Source organism: Gallus gallus, chromosome 6 (assembly GCF_016699485.2).
Source record: "Gallus gallus isolate bGalGal1 chromosome 6, bGalGal1.mat.broiler.GRCg7b, whole genome shotgun sequence".
Taxonomy (NCBI): Eukaryota; Metazoa; Chordata; class Aves; order Galliformes; family Phasianidae; genus Gallus; species Gallus gallus.
This window is the reverse complement of record NC_052537.1, coordinates 22,337,952-22,350,469: the sequence shown is the minus strand read 5'-3', so window position 1 is coordinate 22,350,469 and position 12,518 is coordinate 22,337,952. Positions and strand designations below refer to the sequence as shown.

At 33.4% G+C, this 12,518-nt stretch overlaps 1 protein-coding gene across 2 annotated transcripts in view; it reads left to right on the top strand.

The window, feature by feature from the left end:
* Nucleotides 1-12,518, top strand: part of KNDC1 (kinase non-catalytic C-lobe domain containing 1) — a 58,875-nt gene that overhangs the window by 30,543 nt on the left and 15,814 nt on the right. For both annotated transcript variants that reach the window (XM_004942165.5, XM_421694.8), the window contains exons 7-16: nucleotides 2,492-2,606; nucleotides 5,676-5,747; nucleotides 5,851-5,912; nucleotides 8,177-8,335; nucleotides 8,685-8,762; nucleotides 9,453-9,546; nucleotides 9,710-9,872; nucleotides 9,959-10,779; nucleotides 10,935-11,079; nucleotides 11,891-11,982. In XM_004942165.5, the coding sequence (XP_004942222.4) occupies nucleotides 2,492-2,606; nucleotides 5,676-5,747; nucleotides 5,851-5,912; nucleotides 8,177-8,335; nucleotides 8,685-8,762; nucleotides 9,453-9,546; nucleotides 9,710-9,872; nucleotides 9,959-10,779; nucleotides 10,935-11,079; nucleotides 11,891-11,982 (1,801 nt within the window). The remainder of the gene's footprint in view (nucleotides 1-2,491; nucleotides 2,607-5,675; nucleotides 5,748-5,850; nucleotides 5,913-8,176; nucleotides 8,336-8,684; nucleotides 8,763-9,452; nucleotides 9,547-9,709; nucleotides 9,873-9,958; nucleotides 10,780-10,934; nucleotides 11,080-11,890; nucleotides 11,983-12,518) is intronic.

Below are 12,518 nucleotides of genomic sequence, written 5' to 3'. Positions count from 1 at the left end.
GTGAACGGAACTGATTCTCACTTCTGCTAAGATTTGCTTTTCCTGCATCATTTTTTCTTCTGAAACAGAATTTCAGTTTTTGGTACCTTTTCATCCCATTTTGTTATCTATCATTTACGCTTTCCTCTTTCTTGTCATAAACTTCTGCTGCTGGTCTTAGAGTTTATTACCACTTTCTTGCTGTGCTTAAAGATCTTTCTGTTATTTCTTTCTTCCTCTGAAGAGGTTGGATATCCCAAAGCTGATGAGAAATACCTTTCAGTTTCCTGCTGTACAGCTAACTTCAATCTCTAGTTTAGTGAGAGATTCTTCATCCCCTTGCTAGCTATTCATTACCTCCTCCTGAAGTAGGAGGTGATTTGTATACAGAATGCAGGAAGCCCATCTCTCTGCTGCAGCTTTTAGAGCCTCTAGCAACATAAACTTCAAGAGGAGGGGTTCTCTTAGAGGGAAATGTGACAGTGGTGTATACTTACTACAAAAATATTCCCACATTCTGAAGTGTTCTATTCAATCTGTGGTATTTCTCTTTATTTCCCTTTACTTGTGTCAACTCTCTGGGATGAATTTGAAGCTTCAGCTCCATTTTTTAATTGTACAATGTCTGCAAGCAAATGCATTTCTGACGCACTTGAGAACCAGTATGCTATGGAAGGGGAGCTCAACACTGCTCAGGGATGGTAATTAGTCATCAGTGTGAAGATCTGTTTCAAACATTCTTTAGATTAATTCATTCTTTTTACTTTCTGACCTCTTCCTCCCTGCTGCATAATTGATGTCTCTTTATTACAGTTATAGATATTATTCTAGATATGATGAAGCAACACATTTGTGAAATAATGTTTAACTCAGAGATTCTGTTAATAACAAAACTTGAGCATAAATCTTAATCAGGTTACCCAGCTTCAAATCTGTTTGTTCTGGAGTTATTAATCCATTGTAACATGCCACAATGGGGAATAGGATAATAAAAGCACCAAATTCATTTTTTGTGTGTTAAAGGTAGGCAGAAAATAGAACATTTTTAGTTAAAAAAAAAAAAAAAAATTAGTTTGATGGCACATCTTAAGACATATCACTAACTTATCTGGTTTGCCTTTAAGGAATATTTAAACAGTATGAGACCAAGGTATTACATTTATTGTGAACTACCTGCTAGTTAGTATTGAATTATCAACAGAGTTTCAGCTACAAAAATTAATGTGGTTCTTTTTCTGTTCCCCATAGATTGCAGGGAAGTTGTTTGTTGATTGATTAAAGGTGATGCAGTAGTCTATTCATACCCTGTTTTACGATAAGCCTGAATACTGCTTCACAAAGGGAGCTTCGTATCCAGGGCCATGAAAAATAAATCACAGCAAATGATAGTGCAGAAACTGATGTGTCAAAAATAATGTTGTACTGCAGTTGTGCATGAGACAGATTTTCTGAACATTGATTGAGATATAAAGATGTTCGTAAAACTGTAGCAAAATGGTTCTGAGGTTGTAGTTTTTTTTTCTTCAATCTGGCCTAATGTTGATATTTAGACATAGATAACTGTCTTAGAGGCTGCACAAGCAACAGAATTATGCCATGTTGTTTTAAAATAGTGTGTGAGTCTGCTCTAATCCAGAGGTTTCTGCCTATGGTGAGTTGTTTTTTAATGTTCCTTTGATAGATAAATAGAGATTGTTATGTTCAGCTGTTGTAAAATAGAGTTAATAATCTCTTCTATTAGCATAGCATGGTCTGGAAGATATTTGTGTAGTACCTTCGTGTCAAGTTCTTCTATTAAAAAGAAAATACATGAGGAAATAAGAGAATGTAAAATATGGATTCTCTGAGGAACAGTTAGTTTATGTGGAGCAGTATCTTTGTCACATTCAAGTATTTTTCAGATATCAAAAGCTATATTGATAAAGAGGAAAAAAAAAAGTCATTGCAAATTGAACATCCAGTGATTGTAAACCAATTAATGTGCTTTGACTTCAAATAATCCTGTTGTTAATTCTGTCAATATTGTTAACATCTTTCACAGAGGATCAAGAAATATTGATGGAATATTTAAGGTAAGGCTTATAATGTAGCTGTTAGGGTAAATCAGGATTTGAATGTGGGTAGGTTTTGGTGATGGTAGTCATTCAGGTTTTTGTTTTTAAGTCTAGGTAACCTCCCTGTAATTGTGTCATCTTTGACAATCTAAAAGAATCTTTATTTAGCATGATAAGAAAGAGCTTCCAAACGGCCCACTCTTCCTGAAACACACTGCTGAAATCCCACTTGAATTCAACTTTTGATATGCAATTAAGCAGCTTCTGACTCGTTAACTGTTAACTGTGTAATGATTTTCAGTAAGAGTTATAATTAGTTTTTTCCTGTTGCATGCAATAGATTCTCTTAATGCTTTTTAGATGTATGTATTGTATATTAGGATTTTCTTTTGCATTACATCAGAAAACATTTTTGCTTTGCAATAATTTTTGATAACTCTGCATCCTCTTTATTTCAGTGGATTTCTCTAAAACTCCTTTTGTCCTGGTATGGTAAACCTCTGAAAGACCATGAACTCTGGGCCTTATGTCATGAGTGTTTAAGGACTTTACACACTTGCACAGATTATCCGGGTAGGATCTTAATTATTTTGAACTATGTGCTTAGTTGTTTATTTTCTCTGTAGTGATATTCTGTTGATGTGTAATATCTCATGACTATTTCATTTTGTTTATTGAAAAAATAACAGCCAATACTTCTAAATTCACCCTTTTAAACTGGGACTTAGAATTTTTACTCCATTTGGATTTCTCTTACGTATATAACATTGTACAATGTCTTATTTTTTTCTTTATTCTGTGTTTTGATAGCTTTTGTAGGGAAAAAGTTCTTTATGACTTCAAGCAATTAAACAGGTTTTGTGGTTAGAAGTGTTGGATATGGAGAAACTGTACCATGTTTTTTGAGAAAACTACTTGGGACTTGTGTTGTGAAGATTTTGGAGGAAGAGTTTCTTTTAACATGTTAAACCTTCTCTTTTGCCAGATTTGATGTGACACATTATTCCTGTGACATAAGATTGTTTGGTTACTTAGAGTGTCCAGGATCTCATCATGACATTACTGTACTCCATGCTTCTGTTTACAGTTATCAGAAGTCAACTTCTGGGAGAGAAATGTGGAACTGTCCTTTAACATAATTGCAGCATGTTGTATATGACATGGAAGAAGATCATCCTAGCTTTCCACTGACATTCTGAATGTTGGTTTAAACTATCCTATTAATAAATCTCTAACAGTTCTGATAAAAAGAACAGATTCCCATCACTGCACCCTTCCTTTCCTTTTCCTTTATTTAAAAAGCCTACTTTTGTCAGTTTGGAAAGGGATGAGTTTGAAGTCTGTAACTGAATATGAAGAAATGGATAGTAAGTTACATAAAACTTAGCATATCTTTTTGGTTTTCAGTTTCAGCCACTTTATCTTTCATTATATAAAAATGTTACAATGGAAATTGTCCATAAAAAGAGATTTCTGAGTACTTTAAGCAGTGTTACCCTTAAAGATAGGTATTTGATATACCCCACAGCAGAAAGATTATTTCAGCCTCATAAGATGTTCCTAATATCTGTGAAAGCTTCAAATAACTACACATAACAGCTTAGAGTATAGTTTAATATGTGTAGGCAGCCTCTGTTACAATACTTACATGCACTGAGAATGCATGAATCTTTAAAATAGTGAAAACTAAATTATGATCTGAACCTTACATAGCCAGTAAAAGTGAACATAATGATAAAAACTTCTAAATGGAAGGCATCTTACTTAAAATTCTATGTTTGAAGAATGGAACTACCTTGATGTTGAATACTGTCTTGAGATTTAGAATATTTTTGCCAGATAAATTTCTGCCTATTCTGAGAATAATTAATCTGATGCTGTATAAAATATGTGTTAAAAAATCCTAGTCTTAACACTGGTAGAGCAAGATTGGTAACTGCTAAGTCATAGTAAACACTGGGATAAGCTGGATTTATTATTACTTAGTATTATTACTTAAACAGCCTTTTCCTCTAAATCTATCGAGTGCAATTTTTTTTCTGTTACCTTAAACAGAAATCACCAGGGTAAGAAAACATATTCTAAAGCTGGTCTGTTCATGTATTTTTTAACTCACTCCTGCTACAAAAGCAGTTTGCAGTCTCCACTGAGACTTTGCTTATTACCTCTCCTCCTACCGGAGGATATTGCTTACATGATGCTTACAGGCACTTTAGAAGACCCAGGTGAGAATTCTTGTGTTGTACTGAACTGAGGTCTGGTTTGTATGAATAGTGTTACAGATTGAGAGCCAGAGGCTTTACCTGTTGAGAAGTAATGACAGTGAGCAAAAAGAATTCTCAAGGGTGCTGCAGAAATAGCTGTTAAAGATTCTAGTTAAGAAAAGCTTTGCATTTTGGTTCCAGTTTGTAGGAAGTAGTATGCAAGCTTTTATTTACATTAAGCATAATGAACTTTTTAATGGCTTTAAATGTGCTTTGTACAGGCAACTACAAAAGCAAATAGATGGATTTTTTTCTTAGACCTCTCCAATTTATTATTTAATAACAATATATATATATTTTACTTTTAGACCTCTTTCATGTATTATTTAATAATAAATTAATAATTTGACCTCTTATTTAATATAATGTAAGAATACAGTGTTTTAGTACTCTGGGACAAGACTCTTATCTGGGATAATAAGAGCTTACTTGATGGTAGCCTACAAAGGCAGGACTACATCGCTATCCAAATGGCTTATTATATTGCAGAATGTTAAATTACAGTGTGCTTTGAAGGATAGACTCAGTCCTAGCATGAGTTTTTAATCATTTCATTTTTGTTATATGATCTCATGTCCTTAAAGAGAGAAAAATAAGTTCGCAAGGACCCCAGATGATTTAAGGCAATTTTAGAAGCCAGTTATTTCTTACCTAACTGTGGAGAGTTTCAGGGCTTTGTCATGCAAATAACACTCCACATCATATTTCTTTTCTGGGACAGTGTGTGTGATTATGGCTATTTGTACAAAACAAGATTCCTTATCCTATTCCACCTGGAGGAGTTCTGCATCTGGTCGCATATGTCTCAACTGTCTCCACATAATGACTATTTTCATGTTCAATCCTTATGTTTGCCTGCAGTGGTGGTGATATGGCCAGTTACGTCTATCAAAGGCAAAATCCTGGTTGAGCATTTTTTACATTTAATCCCAACTTTGTTGCTTTGGTATTTTTTGTTGTTGTTGTTTTTCTTTGATGTGGGGAGAGGGGTTGGAGGAATTAGTAAGAGAGGAGAGGATGGTCTAAAGACTTAGGATAAGAAGTTACTGGTACCTTGTGAGAAGACTATAGTACATCTGGCTGTTTTTTCCTTTTTTTTTGAATTCCAGTATTCAAAACCTTTTCACTAACTGTAGTGTGATTTTGTTTTGCTTTCTTGCCTTTTCTGCTGGAATTGCTTTAGGTGATTATGCATTTTCTATCAATTGAATATTGATTTCTGTTTGAGCATTAGAGTAAAAGTTTCATATGTCACTACTTAGGGTAGTTGGTGACTTTGTAAATTATTTTTAAAATTATTTTATTTGTTTGATTGGCGTTAAATAGTTGCACGAACAGACACTTATTATGCCTTCTACTTTTCTGACTTGTTTTGCAGTGATCTTATGTTTGGACACTGTACTGCTTGACTGTCATGGAAGAGTCCTCTTTACTGCTCCAAAAGCTGAAGGTAAACCAATACATTGAGTGTTCCACTTTTATGTCATTTGAGGGGAAGAGGAGAATTAAGCAAATATCTTACCTTTTGTTTCTGGTTTCTTTTTTTCATTTAGAATCTTGTGATATAATTTATTTAGCTCCTGAAATTGAAGAAGAGGATGTAGATACTGAGAAGGTAATGTGGTAGGTTATGTAGGTATTCGGTTTATCAAAGGATAGCTGTATCCCTCTACCCTTTAAAGAAGAAAGCAAAACTCTTCTAAGATTGTGATAATAAATCTCTCAGTGTTTCTAACATTTCTGTGGTTTATTATATATTGGTCTCCCATAAACTTAGTTGCCTCTAAAAAAACATTTTGCCTTCCAAAACAGTAACTGCCAAAATCTGTTCTTCGTTAGTTTTCCATCGGACTTACTTATTTTCAGTTTGTCAGTAGGAAAACAGACATTGAAGTCATGTTTTTATGTTCTGGAGGTCATGCTAAGATCAGTTTTTTAGACTGGCTAAGAAAAAGCCCAAATGAATCTCCTTTCTGGAGAATACTGGAAAGTACTGCTGTCAGCATATTTTTATTTTGGGAACGTGATTAGTAATGTCAGTGTCTCTTACCAATACATTTTTTTCTAGTGCTTTTTTATTTTGATATAAACCGTAAGTTGTTCTCAGACAAAGATGATAAAAATGTTAATAAATAGCAGGTGAATGTTTGTCTCCTTTGCAATTGCAACTGAATGAGATGGATTTTAAGAGCAGGGAAAAAAATTACCATATCATTCTGTTGTGTGAGAAGAAAGAAGTTTAACTAATATGTACCTTCTGCCCTATGAGTTCTTTCAAATTAGAAATAATAGTCATGATTCAGGAAAAACAAAAAACAAAACAAAACAAAAACCCTGCATTAAAAATCTAGTAAAGCTAGATTTTTACTTTCTCTAAAATTATCTGAAACTAGGAAATATTTAGCTCTCCTTTAAAGTTTCTCTTTCTTCTTAAACTGCTTTGATCCAACATGCATTTTTAATAGCTTCAAAAGCTTAAACTAACCCTAAGATACAATATAACAGTTTCACCAGCAGAAATTAATAATCCTGAAGTCTTTATGCCTTATTCTTTATTCTTTAGAGAATACAATCTTTTTTTCTTGTTTCTCTACAACATTATGGATTCCTATTCTGACTTCTTCCTTATATCTGTATAACTTGGTTGTTATGAAAAATGTAGTTAGAATTATGGTATGGGAATCCAAACCGTGTAGCGCCAGCCACAGTAACTGTCCTACATCAGTAAAAGGAACGTTTTTGAAGTATGTGCTAAATTAGATAAATTAATAAATGTTAAAATTATGATCACATTAGCCTCTTGGAATTCTTGACCTAAGAGGAAGGAAGTCATTTGATTTTGACAGAGCTACTTTCTCCTATTTCAAGCATCTTATACCCACCAGCTTTTGTTTAACAGCTTGAATGATTCAAAAGTTAGTTTCTTTATACTGAATTTCCATGTTACGTTGTATTCAGCGTCATTTCCTCGGCTCTAAAGAGTGCTAGGAAATATTGTTTGGACCACATTATTTAGTACTGTGCTTGGGTTTCCATGCCTTGAGCCTTTTTAATACCTCTCATAGGCAATGTGAAGAAGTACAGTGCTTTAACTTTGTGAAAATTACATTTGTAGGGTATGCTAACATATGTAAATTAAGCATTAAATAGTCTTATTCTGGCTCTGTCTGAAAATTGTAATTTTTCAAATAAAATAACAAGGCTTTTGAAGATCAAGTACTTTTCAAGGTCCCCCATCACTGCAACTTCAGTTGGTCTAGCTGCAGGTAGCACAATAATTCCTAAAATAAATACACAATACCTAGTTCTTCTGATAGGTGTAATCTTCTCTGTAAAATATGGCTTGTACTGGCAAGCTTGTAATTACTTCATGCCATTTTCTTTCTGAATTATCATGACCTTTTTAAAGTAAATTGCTGCTGGCCGGACTTTATTGTAGAACACTAAGGCTTGCGGCAGTAGGTTTTTATATGAGAAAGGAGTTCTTCAAAATGATTCTAAAAGCTTTTTTTTTTTCTTAATAATTTTCCTAGATAAAGAATAAGACAAATTATGTCTGTTGCTCCAACAGTAGAAAATTAGCTACTATTACTGGCCCTGCATGTATAACAGCAAGTTTTTGAAATCAGCTTCTTCAGAAGCCAGGTGTCATCTGTATTTTGGAAATGCTGGTGGTTGTCTTATGGGGAATAAGGGAAAATTTTGGACAGTTTTCTGGACTTAGTAGTGAGAAAGGGTTTTTTGTTTTAGTTTGGGTTTTGGTTTTTGGTTTTTGGGTTTTTTTTTTTGTGTGTGTGTGGGTTTGCTTTTTTGGGGGTTTTTTGTTTTTTTTTTTTTTGATTGCTTACATCTTACCTCTCTCCTGTGTTATACCAATAGGTCTGCATTTACAGTGTTGCTGCAGTTCTGTGGATGGCAGCAAAATACAGCATTTCACCTAATCACAAACTGGCCTTGCCAAGAAAATTAAAAAACCTTCTTCTGGATATGGCAAAAAAAAATCCTGAAGAAAGACCTTCTGTAGCTGATGCAATTAAGGTTACTGGATTTAAGCAATTTTATTTGAAATTCAGTTGTTTCTAAAGTCCCATCTTAGTGAATTGAATATCAAAATATTAATTTATTTCTTGTAATAACATAATATCTAATTAAATGATAGCTAGTCACTCTTGGATTTGTTTTTTGAAGTGACCTCCCTAGGGACTCGGAGGGGTGTGTTTTTAATTTATATTGAAATTATCAATAGGGTACTCAGAATAAGTTCATAAGACATTCTAAACTTGGATTACATTTAAATGACTATTTACCTTGACTTTATCCTTGTCCAAGAGTATCTCACTTGCTTAAAAACTTATCTACCCTGAAGACTATGATTTTTTTTTTTCAGACATGCAGTCATTATTTACTTGAACAAGGAGTAAACAGCAAAAATATTTTGGCATTGTTGAATAAATCTGTTTTTAAGGTATGAATTCCACCTTTTTTTAATTGTCTACATTCTTTCAATTAATTCTTCAAAGTGTGTTCTGGTTGTATTTTTCTTCACTGCAAGTATAGTTAGATTTGTGTTTTTTCTTTTTTTTAACTTCCCGGTATTCTGCAAATATTGCTTTTGTGAGAGCATTAGCAGTGAAGTATTTAGATATTTCTAAGAATTTTATATTCCTTGCAGAAATGTGAAGTAGATATGGAAATGACATTCTAATTTTAGTAGTCTGAATTTTTAAGTCCACGCTTAACTATATATTTTTGCAGCTATGTTTAAGTTGACTGGATGTACAAAAAGGAGTCTGAAAGTAAGTCTTCAAATTATGTGCTTGTAGTTGGGAAGCTCTGCTTGGTAAGGAATTAAAGCAAGGGTACGGGTGTTTTTTAATATAAAATTCTGAAGTTAATTTTAAAAAAAGCAATTTTGTCACTACATTAATATGTAGTTATTGTGTTCTGGTTATGTTTCAAATCTGTATGTACTGTATACAGTGTTCAGTTAGTTCTGGGAATTGACTTTGTGCAAAACCTTTGCTGAAAAGTTCTTATATGGTACAGTGATTTATCAAGATGTACAAACAGCTCTGCCATTCTGTAGAGTTTTGTGCACAGTTCTCCACGCTGGCATGCTAATAATTTCAGTTTGGACTTCATTTTTTATTGTTAGGCTGTTGAGGAAGATGTGAGCTCTTCTCCAGATAATGTAGCTTTTGAAATTGAAAAGGAAAGATTTGAAATGAACTCTTCAGAGTCAAGTCTAGGTAAGCAGTCTTTGATACATTTCATTGTCTAGATCAGTTCTCTGTATGAGGTTTTTTCTCCACCAGATGAATGGGTCTTTTTCTGTCTAAATTGATTGTTATTTGCATTGCATTTATTTTTTACATATTGTTCGTCTTTTGTCTATTTGTGTTTTTATTTTAGGATTTATGCCTATTACCAGTGAAAGTAAACTTATTGCAGTTAAAGGACCGGTTCCATGCCAGATTTCTCTAAACTGTGGGAAAACTGCATTACCTGTTGCATTCACCTCTCCTGCAACTCACTTTAAGCCTATCATTCTGCAGCAAAATGCAAATATGACAAAGTTAGTATATCCTAAAGCAAAATAAGTTGTAACTTCACTGTTAGATCACTGGCATAGTCCTGTCAAAATTCTTTGTTCCTTTTCAGGGAGGTTCACACACCACCTACTGAAAAATTCAAGGAAAAGTCGAGAAAAGAAAAACGCATTAATCGCAACAAATCAGGATATGTTGAAGGCTCTAAAGACTGTGGTATCAAGGACACAGACGTAGTTGAAACTACATCTGAAATACCTGAGTGTCATTTACAAGTTCCGAGCCACCCGTTCCAGACGTCTTTAGAAAAGGAAAAGTCAGGCGATGTATTTACTTCTGATTCCTCACATATTCTACAAGAAAGAAAAATTTTATCTGAAGTTCCTTCAAGCTCCTTAACTTCTCTTATATCTCCTAATTCTCTTCATATAAATAACATCATTCTGAAACAGAATTCAGAGAAAAGAGTTTTAACATTTGTACCAGTACACTTAGCTGTATCAGAGCAAATACCAAATAAGCCTCTTCATTCAAGGGTTGCTTCTGATTGCTCTCATAGTTTGCCAGCGCTACTTTCAAGTACTATTGCAAGTTACAAACTCAGCATGCAAACAGAAAATGACTCCTCACTCCTCACAGTGCAAAACTGTAAGACTATTAATACACAGAATGCATTTGAAAAAACTGACCAAGTTGTTCAGTCCAACTGCCAAGATATTGAGGGTGCTACCAACATGGACAGTATTTTCTCTGAGCAAGGACTCACACCTTATACCTCGATGGATGGAGAGGCTTCTTGTGTCTTTGATGGAGAAGTCCTGTCCCAACAGAGCAGAACAAATGACGCATTATTACAGGAAGTGGTTCATCTTATACAAGAGGAGTTTGCCTTTGATGGCTATCTAGAGAATGGAGTTGAAGTTTTTGATATGGGTATGTTTATTTTCTTCTGTATATTATATCATTGATATGTAAGAATGTTATTAGTAATGTATTTTTTCTGTCTTTTTGTTCTTTTAATCTTTTAAATCTTCTTAAATCTTTTAAATTTTTAAAATCTTTTTTATTGTTATTTGTTTTTAAACAAGGTAACTTCATTTTAGCATTAAAGGAAATTAAATTTGGTACGTTCTCTGACAAAATTTGTGAGAAGTTCTGTGACCTATACTGGGATGAAAAATTACTGGAGAATCTTTATCAAGTAGTAAATGGAGAAAGAGCTTCGCCTTTACGGTAGGTATTTTTCAACTTTTTCCCTCTTGTAATTCCATTTAATATTTTTCTCCCGGCTTCCTAGAAATAGGAAAGGATATTCCACTCCTCTTTTTTTTACTGTTTTTACTTGTTTCCTGACATCTGATTATTTCCCTGTCTTCATGTCTTTCTCCAAAGCAAATAGTACTTAATAATTTAGCAGAAGATATTTCCTATTAAGCTTGTCTGTAACTCCATCCTAGAATAGCTGAATAATGGAGATCAAATATTGAACCTGATTGGATATGGAATTGTGTTGGAAATAGTCTGTTTAATCAGAAGTGAAATAAATTATTCCTACTGTTCAGCTTAATTATTGTATTTGAGTTCAGTTTTTTATGCATTAGTTCAAACTCTCATTAAGTTAAAAATAAATTTGCTTTGATACATCTTTTTGTTCCAATCACACCTAAGAGCAAGGAAATTAATTTAGCTTTGCTAGAAACATTTTTCTTAAACTTCATTTGATTTGGTGTTCTTCCTGACAGTCTTTTGTAAACCTGTTAAGTAAGAAAACACTGGCTTAATTAGTTTTTCATTTATATTATTTCATCTTCGATTACTTATCTGCCAGAAAAATAATAAAAATCTTTCTTGTTTTATTGCAGCATTCAGATATAGCATACTTTAAAAAAAATAATCTTACGAAGACTACTGTAACCAGTAATGAATTTATAAATGGAATTTATGTACTTAGTATTCTTTGACATTGAAAGCAGCTTTTAATTGCCTCCTTTTTTGCCTGAAGGATATGAAACATTATATTTCCCCAATCCTCATGTATTTACAGCATAACTGAAGCAGATGACTCAAAGTGTGGCAGTGTATTCCAAGACCTGAAGAAATCTGACAGCTTTTTGGCAAGCAGTGATCACACAGAAGGTGAGAAGTGAATTTGTGTCTCTTTGCATGGGGAATCTATCAATGGAGAGATTGGTGTTTTCAGTGTGTCTTCAGAAAAACACTCACCTTAACACTTACAAACATTATAAATGAATCTGAACATTATCGATGCCTTGTAAGTTTCAGGACAGTCACTGATGTTATATTTGTGGATTCTTTATTTGAAGAACTTCACAGTGAACTTTGCCTTTTTTCCTATCATACTTTGTGACTGAAGATTTACAAAATATTCCTTCTTTCAGTAACTGAATTAGAAACTGAACTGGTAAATCCCATTATTAAAACATGATATATTCATGGGCATCTTGTATTTGATTACTACTGTATGAGTCTTTAATATTTTTATGATAGCCAGCATATGTTAAAGAAGCAGCAGTGCAATTCTTAGAGAAGAATGAAAACACATCATATTTAAAGAATTGTTCTTGGTCTTTGTCAGTAATTTCTATGATAATATCAGAATGGATTTTCTTTTTCCTTGTTAATCCTAATAGTACCTCTTTGTACTTCTTTTG